The sequence below is a fragment of the Balaenoptera physalus genome (genome assembly GCF_965194825.1).
Source record: "Balaenoptera physalus genome assembly, chromosome: 1".
Taxonomy (NCBI): Eukaryota; Metazoa; Chordata; class Mammalia; order Artiodactyla; family Balaenopteridae; genus Balaenoptera; species Balaenoptera physalus.
This window is the reverse complement of record NC_138882.1, coordinates 36,623,079-36,637,892: the sequence shown is the minus strand read 5'-3', so window position 1 is coordinate 36,637,892 and position 14,814 is coordinate 36,623,079. Positions and strand designations below refer to the sequence as shown.

At 40.1% G+C, this 14,814-nt stretch overlaps 1 protein-coding gene and 1 pseudogene across 20 annotated transcripts in view; one reads left to right on the top strand and one right to left on the bottom strand.

The window, feature by feature from the left end:
• The window catches only part of CD55 (CD55 molecule (Cromer blood group)), a 56,676-nt gene that overhangs the window by 21,228 nt on the left and 20,634 nt on the right, over positions 1–14,814 (bottom strand). For 4 of the 19 annotated variants that reach the window (XR_014255931.1, XR_014255932.1, XM_082434553.1 and 1 more), the window contains exons 1-6: positions 9,778–10,131; positions 8,777–8,959; positions 7,170–7,361; positions 6,679–6,778; positions 4,635–4,720; positions 647–835 (exon numbers count right to left, since the gene is read on the bottom strand). Coding sequence is in view for 14 of the 19 variants with exons in the window: in XM_082434553.1 (XP_082290679.1) it covers positions 647–835; positions 4,635–4,720; positions 6,679–6,778; positions 7,170–7,361; positions 8,777–8,959; positions 9,778–9,877 (850 nt within the window). In the remaining 5 variants the exon portion in view is untranslated. Of the gene's footprint in view, positions 1–646; positions 836–4,634; positions 4,721–6,678; positions 6,779–7,169; positions 7,362–8,776; positions 8,960–9,777; positions 10,134–14,814 lie in introns of those variants that run through there. The other 15 variants (XR_014255934.1, XR_014255935.1, XM_082434544.1 and 12 more) reach the window with 13 other exon arrangements.
• On the top strand, positions 4,729–6,672 carry LOC309637824 (DNA-directed RNA polymerase II subunit RPB11 pseudogene; annotated as a pseudogene). Its single transcript has 2 exons — positions 4,729–4,745; positions 4,909–6,672. The product of its transcript is annotated as a DNA-directed RNA polymerase II subunit RPB11 pseudogene (transcript).

Below are 14,814 nucleotides of genomic sequence, written 5' to 3'. Positions count from 1 at the left end.
TAAAAAGCAGTTCTAAAGATTCTGAGAGTACAGCCTAAGTATCAAAAAGCACTGAGGGAAGAAGAGGTCTAGAAAGATGAAGAAGAGAGCATTCTCAATAAGACAGAAATTCTGGAGGCAGAAAACAAATATAATATAATTCAATGAAGTCAACAGGTAGGCAAGAGTTTCTCTGCGTTGTCACACATATATAATCATTATCTAGATCCCTTAGTTCAATCTAAGATTCTCTCCCAATTAAATAAAATAAACCACTTTATACACTCTTTGTATAAACAAAGAGATATCTATATTAACTTACTGAAAGTAACATGGTAAGAAACAGCAAATTTAAGCTAATTCACTAAAAACATGAGACATATAATGTGTATGTGTGTGTGTGTGTATATACATATTCATAAAGGTCATGTGTATATTTATTTATTTATATGTTACCATATGTTCTCCACATCAGTGGTTCACCCTTTTTGGAAGTCATAGACCCCTTGTAGAGTCTGATGAAAACCTGTATCCCCCAGAAGAATGCAAATACGCATATGTATAACACTTTACATTCATTTCTCAGGGAGTTCATAGATTCTCAGATGCCCATATATAGACCTAAGGGCAAGAATAAATCAGAAATATAACTCTGCAAACTGATTACCTTTGCATTCAGGTGGGGGGCCACTCCACTCTCCTTGGTCATCTTTTACAGTACAATAGATAGAGCTCTCTCCATGCAGGGTGAAGCCTTTCATACATTTATATGTTACAGAGTGTCTATATGCATAACTGTTTTGTTTCTCTTCAATCATTCCATGGTCAACTTCTGGTGGTTCTGGACATAAAATTTCTTTAAAAAAATCCCAACATATTTTAAATTAATTAAACTGGCAAAGTATTTTTATAAACAAGTAAGACTAAAATTTGTTAAAGATTTTATTTACAGAAAAAACTTATTCTTCTAAATTAAACATTTCATCTCAGAGGTGAGATGAAAGCAAGGCAGAGATTTCCATTTAGGGAGTAAATGGACTTGAGTTTAAACCTAAGATGTACCCTTCTTCTTAGAGCAGAGAAGAGGGCTCTGCTTTTCATTCCAAGGAGAAACGATGCCAAATGAAAGGAGTTGGGAATGTAAGTGGCAAGCTTGGGAAACAGGAATTTTGGATAGAGCAAAAGATTTTAAATGTCAGGATTAGACTTTGACTTTCAGGGTAAAATTTTTTAAGCATGTGTTAACTCTTGGCCTTTTATTTAAAGTAAATCTTACTAAGCAGCTGAATTTGTAAAACAAATACAAGCAGAGTATTGCTTGTTATATTATAAAAAGAAGCCTCTCCCTGGCAGTTGCCCTGATAAAAAATTAAATGGTTCCACATTCTCTGGAGCCATGAAGTTGTTTTTCTTTCTCTCTTTTTTTTCCTAAGCAGGAAAGCAATGTGATCACATGTGAACATCAAATTATATTACACAAATACTCTTAAGTACCCAGAGAATACTAGCAATTTACGAATTACTTTTAGGCCATTGATCAAAGCAAGGAACAAGAACAAGTTAATCTGATTTACACTGGGCTGGGTGGGCGATGACAACACATATTACCATCAGTTCAGTTCCAACATTTTCTGAGCACCTAATACATACCCGGCATTGTTCTATAAATAGAAGTGCAAAACCGAATAAGATACAGTTCTTCTGTCTTAAAATACAGTGGAAAAAGACATTCAAAGAGATCATTTCAATACAAAATGGTGAGGATTATCACAAAAGCATGCACAGTGGTGTGGAAAGAGAGAAGAGGGACAGTTAACCAGCCTGGGTGGTCAGGGAAATCTTCTAAGAGAACTACAAGAATAGACCCTTAAGAAAAAAAAAAAAAAAACCTAAGCAAAAAAGGGGCTGAAGGACATTCCAGGCAGAGGCAGTGTCACAAGGAATGATGGGGGGCATGAAGAAGTCTGAGGTATCTGGACAGCTACAGAAGTTTGCAAAGGATGAGGGCAAGACATAAGCATGGAGAAGCAGGTAGACCATGTCTAGCCTTGTACACTATATGAAGGAGTTTAGACTTTGTACACGATGAAGAGACACTAATAAGCTTTAAGAAGGAAAGAGACAAGTCACATTCGTGTTTTAGATGGATCACTGGGTAGAGTATAGATGAAACATTAATGGAGTGTAAGAATGGAGGCTGGAGGCCACTGCAATCAGTATCACTTTTGAACTTGAGCAAATGGGACTCCTGCCTTAGCTCCCACATCTTAAAAGGCCATGCTCTGGCCCTCCTCTGGCTGGGCCTCTCTCTACTAGATGGGGAATCTGCAGGCTGAGGGGATATGTTCAATGAGAGCTCCTCCCCCACCCCATTCTAAATCATGCTCCAGGAACTGGCACCCAGAACTCCCTGTGCCAACACCCCTTTCAAGTCTTCTCCTGGTCCATATTCTTGAGGATGGTCTATACTGTGGATGTGTTCACCTTTAGGCCAAAGTTCAGTGGAGTGGGGATAAGGGTTACAGGGGACGTGACTTGGGTGTGTAGGCCGAGCTATCCATTTACACGCATCAGAGACCCCTCACAGTGCAAGAAGGGGGCGCTGACTGGAGAAAGGCTGGGTCTTAGGCCAGCGACTTCCATTTATACTCTTGTCCTGGGCCCTGAAAATGTTAGGCGTGGCCCTTATTGCAATAGTCCAGATAATGGATTATAAACTATATTAAAAGTGTTATAGGTGGAAGATAAAACACGGGTTTGAGAAATAGATTAAGGAGTAAAGGAAAATGATTTAGTGATTAGAAGTGAGAAGATAAAGAGAGGGGCCCGGGACGACAGATATTATATAGCAGGGATTGATTCCAGGCTAGCATGTACTAGCAGTCTACTAAAATTATTTTTGAAAAAGAAAATACTGGCAGAGAGAGAGGAAAACAGATCTTTCTGATACTGAAGCTTTGTTCAGACGTGAACAACTATCACTCTTGATTGATGTATAACCAAGGATAATTTTTGAATATGTCCATTGTTCATTCATTCTTTATATCCACACCTCCATATCCACATCCACACATGGACATCAATGCTGTCTCATGTGTTGATAGAGGCCAGGGATGCATACTTGAGGTAAAACAGCTCATTGCTTAAGAATTTATACTTTCCACTTGATGTTTTTAGTATTGTCAAAACAGAAAAGTTATGTGGAAAATCAACCCTAGGAGAAGTAGGGCTTTAATAGGGATAATTGAAGACACTGGGGTTGCTGAGGAAAAAGGGCTCTTTCCTGCAGGGTTCAGATGTCAGTGGTTGCTGAGTTGCAGAGACAGATAAAAGAATCAAAGAGGAAAGTATGAACATCAGTATGTTCACCACAGAGTTGAAGATACCGGACAGAGAGTAGGACCCGGCCTAGCCGTGGGCAAGCACAAAAAGAAAGTGGGTTTGCAGTGCAAAAGCTCTTCTGTGCTGGAATACGTGCTTGGTGTCCACATTTCTGACACTCATGACAGCAATTGCTTGTAAAGATATTGGCCTCAACTGGGAGACCGCTTGTCCAGGCTTTGTGACAAGTTGTTGCCTGTGTTAGAAAAAGATACGGTCCAGCTCCTGCTTGCTTTCCATATTTGGTTCAGTATCATTTACAGCATCCCTTACTGGATGGTGGAAATAGGAAAGGTGATGGTGGGTAGTAATGATGGATATTTGAAAATAATAATGAGAAAAAGGGAGAAATAGTAGCTATAGGAGGGCGGGGCGCCAGATGGGTGTGGCTGGAGTAAACTCCTGGTTGGCAAGGCTTCATTTTATTTGTCTTCATAGCAGTTGACTCCACACATTCCCTACCATAGAGTGTCAGTCAATAAATGCTTGATAAATTACACTGCATCTACTCTAGTTTCCTGCTCCTAATAACCCCCAAAACTTGCACTTAGCAATAACTTTAATGACAATGAGAGAAATAAAGCCTATTTTTTAGAATATTACATATATTTACTCCTCTCAATTTTCAGGTAGACACATGTCTCTAATGCACATACATTTAACTTGATATATCCATTTAGGAAATTATCTCTGTGTCCTATTCCCCCCTTGAGAAGATAAGATTTTCAAGTGCAGAAACCATACTTCTTCTTTATTATATAAGGTTATTTCTCTAATGATAAAAAAAATACCACTTTAAAACACTTCTACATAACTACCTCAGTTAATAATCCTTAAAGGAACACATAGGTAACACTAGGTGTTAGAAGACTTATGGGTTTGAAATCAAGAGATCTGGGTTAAATGCCTTCTTTTGCCACTTATTTTGGCATACAGGATCAAGTCATACACACCCTCTGGTCAACAGTATTTTAATCCATAAAATTAAAAATTATGGGGGAAAAAAACCCATACTTATTTTACTTGACTGTTAGAAGGAATGGTAAGATGACCAAGCACAATATAAACCTTAGTTTGTTTTTAATCCTTTATCTGCACAGTTAATAAATTAAGAAGCATTACTAATAGAGATCTTTAAATTAGATAAAACACACACACATTGGAAGGTGAGGGTACTACAAATACATACTGTGGGTTATTCTTAAAGAGCAGAAAGCAATTTATTATTAATTATTCAGTCCCACACCTGAGTGCTTAGAATTTTTCAGTCTTACCTTGGCATTCTGGAAACGGATCACTCCACTCAACAGTACTTCCCGCAAGAGAACAGTAACTAGAAGTTGCACCAACTAATTTGTACCTAAAACAATGAGGGAAGAAAAAAAGTTAAGTTCCATTCACACATATTTGACTTCCCTTAAATTCTCCAGAATATCATCTTAAAATATTTATGACACCAGTAGATAGAGACAAAACAATAGTTGATAAAAGTCCATGTGGCAGTTTAAAGGAAAAGAAAAAATTATATCTAAAAGGGTGACGTTAAAGAATAAAAAAGGGCAGCTTTGGAGGCGGCTGCGACGCTAGGGTGAATGTCCCTCCCACTTTCGAGTCGTTCTTGCTCTTTGAGGGCAAAAAGAAGATCACCATTAACAAGGACACCAAGGTACCCAATGCCTGTTTGTTCACCGTCAACAAGGAAGACCACTCTAGGAAACATCATTAAATCGCAGCTGCTTATGGACCCACAGGTGCTGTTTGCTGGCTACAAAGCACACCCTTCCCCCCACCTTGGAACACAAGATCATCATCCGCATGCAGAGGGACTACAGCCCCCAGGAGGCCTTCGCCAATGCCATCACAGATCTCATTAGTGAGCTCTCCCTGCTGGAAGAGTGATTCCAGGTGGCCATCAAAGACAAGCAAGAAGGAATTGAGTAGTGGGCCACACCTGGCCCTTTTCCAGGCACCAGGTGGACAAGAGAACTTCTTCCAGCTGTGGGCCTCCTTGTAGAAATTCCAGTGAGCCCCTCACCCCCGACACCGACGTGGCCTGTACATAGTTTTATCTTCCTAATAAAATGTGGCAGGAAAAGACCCAGCTGTGGGCTGAAGCAGAGGTGACTTCAAAGCAAATGGACCATCAGTTCAGTGGAGGTTGCGGACCTGTTCCAAAGCCACTCAGGGGCCTCATTTCAGGACTGGCCCAGAGACCCAGATTTCTGTCTGAGAAGGTGGCAGGAACAAACTCATTCTGGACAAAACCTGGGAACCTGGGGCTGCCAGGCAGCGTCTCAAGCAGAAGGAAACTGAAAACCCATGTGCTTCCAGGAGTCTCTACTCTAGAAGCCTCAGCTGCCAGGCCTGCCTCCCGGCAGCTCTCCCCAGGCTTCTCTTACATAGTAGAGTTTAATAAAAATATTCACCGACTAAAAAGAAAAAAAAGAATAAAAAAGTATAAGGCAAAATATTTTTGATTTGGGTAGGGCACATGTTAGAAAATAGTAAAGTGTTTTAAAACATTTTTAAAAGATACAGATGCTTAAATATTTTATATTTCTGAGTTCTAAAAGATCACTACAGATGCCATAGAATAATAGAATGGGTTTAAAGGGTTCAAAGTACCCCCAGATTTAATATTAATGATACTAGTGATCCAAACATCTATGTTTAGTACAGGAGACAAGTGATACTGATAGTTTTATAAAGAACAGGGATACACATACAGAATAAAATATCATAATTCAATTTGCAGATATTAAATGAGAGAATGAGTATACAGGTTTTAGCAGCACCTGAGACATTGACAATACTCAATGAGTAAGTTCCTTTTCCCTGCATAGAGAACTTATAAAAGATCTTAGGTCAGAATGATATTTTCACACTAGGAATAATTGTTTTTAACCCATGATATTTTATAACAGATTGTTCGCATACAGAAAAAGCAAATGCAAATTCATTATTTAGGTAAAGATTGGTTTCATATTTAACACTGAAAGGATTTAATTTCTCCAAGGATCATCAACTTATCACAAGTTTTGTCCTATACAAATCACACTTAAAATTTTATAATGAATCACATATGTACTGAAATCTAAACATTGAGAGAATTTTGGTGGTATTATAAGAAATCTTCCTTTCTTGCCCCATTTTACTAAATTTAACTGTGATGAGTTCATGATAAAGGATCTTTGAACAGAAGGGTGGTTTTATTGCTACTAGCTTGTAAACACTGGCCACAAATCTAAAAGCTTCCATCTTAAATCCTAATTTGTTTTTCCATTTGTTAAATATAGTGTTTCATATATCCAAACTTACCCTGTATTACATGAAAAATGGATGGACGATCCAAATAATAGGTCATGTGTTATATTGACATGACCATCTTTTATTTCTCTAGGGTTAGCACATGATTTTTCTAGAAGAGAATACAAATTGATTTTTTTAATTAAATTTTCAGGCACATCTATGCAAATTCATCATCTGAACCATTGATATTACTTATCTTTAGACTATTTAAATCATACCTTCATTTTATCAGTTTCAAGAAAGCAACATATTTAGACTATACACTATTTCATTTTAGGTAACCTTAAACTAATTAATTGTGAAATCAGTGAGTAAAGTAATATTTGTAGCTCACAAGTATTTAGTTTCCCTAATTTAAAATAAAATGGTTCCAATGGTTCATTTAAGAATCATTCTAAATAATAACATGTACACATAGACTTCCACTATGAGTGAAGGAAGAAACACTATTTTCCCCAAACACCATATGATTAAGAATACTCTTTAAAAATTATACTCACTTTTACAAAATTCATCAGGTTTGGACCACGTAAAATTCTGAAGGCAAGTTAGTTTTCCTGAGAGAGAATGGTCCCTTATGTAGCCCAAACGGCAATCATATTCTACAGTGGAACCTTCTGGGAAATAATTCTGTTTGGTATAAGACTTTTTGAGAGATGCAAAAAGTAGCCTGGTTGGAACATCACAGCTACCTAAAATTATTAACAAAAGCAACAACAAAAAAATTAATATCACTTTATTTTATAACCTATGTTTAATTATCTGGTCCTATGTCACTCCTTTTTCTATACTTCTTTGTACATATTTGGTATTTATATTAATGTCACTATGGCATTGACAGTGTATCAAGCATATTCACATATAAATTTTCATTTCCTAGTTAGTAGAGGCCTGTGAAGTAGATTTGGTACATAGAAGTCACTATGCCCACAATTTAGAAAATATAACTCATTTAAGTTACCTGGCATAGTTCTGGAACTGACTCAATTAATGCCAGTTCCCTTACCCTGCCCCATGTAGCACAGGGGTAGATGAGAACTGGTATTTCCAGATCCCTGGGCTAGTGTCCTAGACAACGATAATAGTTAACAATAATAGCTAATATTTTTTGAGTGCTTCTAAATGTTTTACACATATAAACTCACTTAATCCTCAGAACAACCTATGGGGACAAGGATCAGATGAGCCAATGGTGTACCTGAAAGTATTTACAAACTGTAAACATCCAGGCAAATGTGAATTTATAGTGGCATGGTATAGTGGAAGGGGCACTGGATTTATAGTCAAAAGACTCAAGTTTCCACCCTGCATAAGGGAGCTCCTGATCTCAAGGAAGTTGTTTAACTGGGGGCTGCTTTCTCAACTGTAAAATGTGGATAAGTCCCTAACTCACCTCAGGGAGTTGTCGGAAGGATTAGATGAAGTACTATATGCAGAAGAGTCATAAACTCTAAAACATGATACATGTGCAAAGACTTATGTACTTCAACCTCCTGCCTTGTATCATGGATAGATAAAAAGTTAAAGCTGATCTCACACCTGATTTCAAAAAATACTTGTGGCAGTTTCTATCTTTACTGTAGCTTCCATTGCTCCAAGTTGTTCAAAGGCAGGAATCAAGTCTTACCTTTATCTTTACTTGTATATGTCAAAGCTAATCTAGGACTATGCCTATAATGATAGATTTTGAGATAAAAATTGAGAATTTAAAAAAATATCACTACAGAGTTGTATTGGGTAAGTCCTACTTTACAAAATAAAATTTAAGAAAACAGAGGATCTCTGTTATGTGTCTCAAGGTAATTGCCAAACGTAGTTATATATAATTTACTCCCTAAACAGTACCTATTGTTTATTTTTGCTATTAATCAGTTCAAGAGTTACAGTGTTAAGGGAAAAAAAAAAAAAAAAAAAGTTAACGAAGGGCAGGACCTATTCCAGAAAGCAATGCCATCAATTAGCTAGATTGTGAAGTGCCAACAGGTATAACCTGGCGATTAATAATGCTAGAAAACTATCAATTACCAGTCACTGCAAAGAGGGATAAAATTAAACTTAAGAAACATTCCATTCCCATAACTTTTCTAAAATGAAATGAAAAACTTACGATTACAAAATTCTGCAACCTCTGACCATTTATTATTCAGACAGACCACTGAGTCTGCCTTGCCAGGAACTTTTACAAAGCCTTCGTTGCATTTGTATGTTACTGTGCTTTGTTTGGGAAAACTTGTAAGAGCTCCCAAAGCTGGTTGGGCATTAGGTACATCTGGGGGAAGGCCGCAGTCACCTAGGGAGGAAAAAACAGAACTGAAGGAAATACCACTTTTCAATTCATTGCAGCATTCCTTTCCCAAGACGAATAAGGGAAGCAGCAATGGCTTTCTATGCCCACATAACATTTCCATCCAATGCTCAGCTGACATACCGAGAACTTGCTAGGCTTCCTGTCTGTCAATTAATTCAAAACTAAAATAGTCGAAAATAAATTCCTGCCCTTAGTTATCTAATATATACATACATATATATATACACACACACACATATATATACATATATAAAATATATATAGTGTTTTAGACTTTCACATACATAATGTTGCTAGGCACACAATAAAGGCAGACGCCCCCTTGGAACGTTACACCTGGAGGAGATGACGCGCAAACTTGTAGCGCCACATCTGTACACGACTGGACCCTGTTGAGAGGTGAGAGTGGTCAACTATTTGGCCTTCCACCCTTAAGGAGATGCTGAGGATTCACTCTATTCGAGCCCTACCTTTCGGCTTCCGGGTGTTTGCTCCCTCTACCCTCCACGCCTCACTCCTAAAACCCTGCCAGCTGGGGTCCAGCACAGCAAGCTTCCTAACTGCCGGCTAGCCGCGGAGAGCTTCTTCCCGTCCCCAGGGATCGTGCCAGTAGGAGCTCTGATCCTTAAAGGTAGAGGATTACGGGAACAATTAGGGATGCCGACACTCCTCAGCTACCCTGGTCCGCCGACTTTTCGGTTGTTGTAGAGACGGGCCCTGCCCTTCCCACACTGCCTAAAGGTTTAGCCTGAGGGCTGGGGTGGGGGGTCCCCGTAGGGGGGTCCCCGACCCCCACTCACCCGACGCAGCCGGAGGACGCAGGAGAAGCAGCAGCAGCGGCGGGGCCAGCCTGCCCAGTAGGCGCAGCACGGCGGGGGCGCTCCGCCGCGCGGGACTCATAGCGCGCGGGGACGGGGATCCGGCTTCGGGGCTCCGCGGTCTCTGAGGTTAAGACCAAGCAGGCTCGAGCCAGGAGCTGGAAGTAGGAGCAGCGCCCGGTAGTTCTGCAATTCGAGTTAAATTAGCGCCTTGGGCGGGGCCAGGGCTCTGAATCTCCAAAAGAGGTGGGTGGAGCAGGGCTTTGCTCACACCAGGTGCTGGGCCGGGTAAGGGCGGGGGCTCCATCGTCACTGGCCTCAGGGGACCCAAGCAGAGGAAAGAGGGATCCTGGGCAAGGAGAGGAGCTCTCCGGCGCTGGACGCTGCGGGTGGGGAGGGTGGGGAGGGGCGGGGGGGCTGCAATGAGCCGCCAAGTGGAAATGTAAATATCTGCTTTCTTAAGTAAACAAAAAAATGGGGGGAACGGAAGAGAGAGCAGAATGGTTAAGTGGCGCAGGCTTTGCTCCCCGGCAATCTGAATTAGTTTAAGTGGAAATTAAGCGCACTTGAGCGCTGCAAAGCTGAGCTGTAGGTGCGGTGGAATTTGTTTGCTCCCGGAGCTGAGAAATAGGGCCCACCCAGGGAAGTGGTGTCTTCAACTAGGAGGTCTGTCAAATGCCAACAGGAGGATGGAAGAATAGACACCACAGTGTGTTGTCTCCTAGGAAACTCTGTAATACGAAAACAGCAAGTGGGAAACGACCCCAGAAAACAGGTCAAGAAACACAGCAGGGAGTGAACATTGTTTTTACCATGTTTGCATGAGAATCGCTTTCGTCTCCAGGGTTCTTCTTATATACCAAGGACACCTCTTGAATTCTACTTAGGGACTATTGTAGTGTGACTGCAGATAGAAAGTCACCATCCTGTGGAGTATGCCTGTGTGTCGGGCCGGGAGAAAGATGACAAAACAAAAACCGAGCGCCAGAAAGCTAAAAAGCTAAATGGTAGGATGGTGGATTTTAAGAGGAAGGTTTGTTAGAAGACCTTAAGTATATGCCAGGGGTTTGCCAGGCTGGCCATACCTTAGAATCGCATGGGGTGTATCGGGGTTGGGGGGGGGGGTGGGCAGGGGAGGCGGTGTTTTTAAAATCCAGATGTCAAGCTAAACCTGACAAGTTAAATTAGAATCTCTGGAGATAGGACCGGGCATCAGGATTATTTAAAGCGCTCCAGGTAATTCTACTTTGCAGCCAGGTTGAGAACCACAGAGCTATATGGTGCTGGTCAGAGTGAAGATCCACCCAGCCCAGGACTGTCTCTGTCAAAAACACTAAAGGACATTGATGAGAAGGCCACTTACTCATCTTCAAGGAGAGTGACTCAAAGTACATGTTTCCCTTAAGTAATTTACCTGATCTGGTTAGCAGAGTCCTAGCCTAGGTTTCCTATGCCCTCAAACACTTTACCTAATTAAATGGAATCCCTAACTTGGAATTATGCCTTGGTCCACAGACCAGCTGTGGAATCCATGCCTCCTATCCTTTCCAAAATGCTTCCTGATCACTCTTTATTGGTTTGTATGAGCTTTATAAGGAGGAAAACAACAGTTTTGATGACAGCATTTTCTCTAACTCATGCTTACTGTACTGAACGGAACCTTGTGTCACCCAGTGCTGGAACCAGTCCTGTACGGATTCCAGGAAAGGAACTCCTATAGGCTTTCATGACCTATCAGTATTAAAACATTCTAGAGTTTAGAAGGGGGGTAGGGGAGGTGCTTTTAAAACCATCTAATATGATCTTCATATTTGATATTAAAACACCTTATTTTTACTCCCATATTTGACATAAAAACACAAAGTATATCAGGGCCCAGCAGTGTTTTAGAAGTAATACCAGGTCTTCATTTATTCTTCCAAAGAGCCTCCCATGACCTTAACTACCACTCCCTTCTGCCACACCATCATAGGCAGGTAGTGTACATTCCTGCTTGAGCTCACAGAATTGGTGTGAAAGGCAAGGTGGCATCATAAAAAATAGTTGACGGCCAAGTCCAGTTATGGAACTGTTAGAAGACTTCACTTTGAGGCCTAAGACTTAACTTAGAGCTCTCTAAGTTTTTATTAAGTGAATATAATGGCTTTTTATCCAAAGAAAACAATGAAGTCTGCAAATATTAAAAAAAAAAAAAATTATGTCTCTCACCCAGCTTAGCCACACTAAATGCTCTAAGCATTTACCTTCCAAACTACTTAGTTGATAATACATTATTTAAAGGAACTTTTATGAGCAATAACTGGGTGGACTCTTTAGTAACACTTTTAGTAATACCACTCCCAGGAAATTTCAACATTTCCTCAGAATGTTGCAAAAAGAAAAAAAAAGAAATCCAGTATCCATTTATTCAATTTAGAAAAAGGTTCTATGACAAAAATCTATACATGATTAAGAAAAATTAAATATACAAACATAATTTACTGAAGATTGTTTTGGCCTCAATTTGTTGTGTTCCAGTCACTTCATATACGTTATATACAATTTTTCCAATACAACTTCATGAAGTGGAGATAACTGTCCACATTTTATAGATGAGGAAACAAGCTGTGTAAGTAAGCAATTTACCCACATCTGTGCAGCTACTAAGTGACCAGGCCAGAATCTAAATCCAGTTTGTCTGATTCCCAAAAGTACACTTACCTATCTTACCCTACCACACTACATTCTTTCTGTTGGAATCAGTCAGCAAAGGTTTCTTCTGTGTGGAGGACACTGAATTAGGCAATTTGGGGAGGTGATTTGAGACCCAGCTACATTTGGTGTCAGCAGTGGTGCTGAGCCTTCATACTTGACCTACCAAAAACCAGCTATGTATTCTCAGGGACTCATGTACCCATTGATTAAGAAAGAGTTTGGGACTAAAATAGTCTCTGTAGAGCTCTCCAATTCCAAAACAATGTTTATATAATTAAATTGAAAAACATTCAACAAAATAGAAAATAGATCTATGATTTTGGCAGAGGTTAGGAAACACGGCTCCCACCGCTGTCCCAGGAACCATCCAATGACTACATCAAAGGTTTTTAATAAATTGAGGGCCACTTAGTACTCAGAAGCACACTAAAAAAGGGCCAATACTTGTGTTCCAGAACCTGTAACCTAGGAGAGAGGTTTTACATGATAAATACTGTGAGCATGCCACAATCAATGTAGTATGGGGGTTCAGAAAAGAGAAAAAGGAACATGTCAATTGGGGTGGAGGAGGCTAACGGCCTAGTGATTCAGCTAAATATGACAAATGAATATCAATGCAATAGGGAAAATATGAGAAAAGATAAGAATGGTATGAGCAAAGGTTTGGGGTCAGGAAAAGCTCATTTGATTCCACAAATAGTAAGGAGTTTCCTTTAGGGAGAGCTTGGGGAACTGAATTGGACTAATGGAAAAAAAGGCTGAAAGATAGGCTGGCAACAGACTTGAGAGAGCCTTAAACAGAAGGCTTCCACATTTTATGCTATTCAGAAGCATTGGAGGCCAGTTGAAGATTTTAAGCAGGAAGTATGAGGTTAATTTGGCAGTTGTGTATAAGATGTTGCAGTGGGAATGACTGTGAGTAAAGACTCAATTTAGCTAACTATGCAATGGTCCAGTGACTTCATATTGGAGGACAGAAACATCTTTAATTTTAAAATAATAAATCTATATTAAGGAAACAATCTTGTTCCTCTGAAAAACCACTGACACAATTATTATAGCCATTTCAGTTTCTATGTTTGCTCCAACCAAATACATTTCAATGGAAGAACTCAGAATTTGGTGACTGATAAGGAACAAGGAATAAAAGCGTTAAAGCCGGCTCAGTGGTTTGGTATCTGTGAGACTAGAGGCCCTATTTGAAAGAATTATCTATTCCAAAGTCAAGAGGTAATTTAGGGAAGAAATAAAAATTTGGCTGAGCACTTGTTGAATACAAAATGCCTGGGCACGGTGTCCATCTGGAGATGTACAGCATGAGATGAAAATGTAGGAGAGATTAGGCTGGAGCATGGATGAGACATGGCTTGAAGGCGAGGTAACCAAGGGAAGGAGTGTAAACAGAAACTCAAAGAGGCCAGAGGAGTGAGCCTTGCTACCCGCCCTCCCTGCCACCCCCCCACATTAGAGTACAAATAATAAAGGGGAAGGAGAGGATAGTGGAAAGAGAAGAGGAGAACGTAATTTCCCGAAAGCCTAGAGACACAAAACCATGAGCCAAATATTATCACCCTAGTTATAAGTGAGACAGTTGGTGTTTAGGGAAGTAACTAGCCTCAAATCACTTGGCTTATGAGGGGTGGAGCTGGGGCTTAGGATCTTAACTCTCTGTTACACTGCTCAGCATCACCTCCTCTGGGAAACCTCCCTGACCACGACATCAGACCTAGTACCAAAGTACCCCAGTCTTTCAGTGTCTTTCAGTTCCTCAATTCTAGGAAATCAGTCTGTTTCATATTTGCATTCATAACTCAGCCTAGAATTATCCCTAAGCAGTCTTAAGATGGCCAACACAAACAAAAACTTTTTATTGAGGTATTTTGTCATGCAGCTGCAAACCAGAGCAGCTGTGCTGTGCAGAATAAGTAAAGTGTATTCTTAAAAAGTAAGTGAAAACAAATGAGCAGACTTCCATTTCTTATAAAGGGAGTTTATTCTCCAGGAATTCACTAATCAAGGCATCAGTCTACTACATCAGATATAGCTTTCTTTTTTTCCACTGGGTACAGGTTTAGCAGTACCCAGTAAAAGTGGCCTAATACCGTGAGACATTTTCACCTGGCACAATGGCATCCTGCCCTGCCTCTGGCTTCCTTGTGTGTGAGGAAGGGCTCAGCAGCCAAATGGAAGTGTGATGCTTGACTCACATAAGCAAATGTTTCTTTGCCGAGCCCTAATTTTGTGAGACAGCATGAATTTTTGCCGAAGTGGAGGTGGTGGCAGGAGCCAGAAACTTGTGTGAGGTGTGTGTGTGTTTGAGTATAT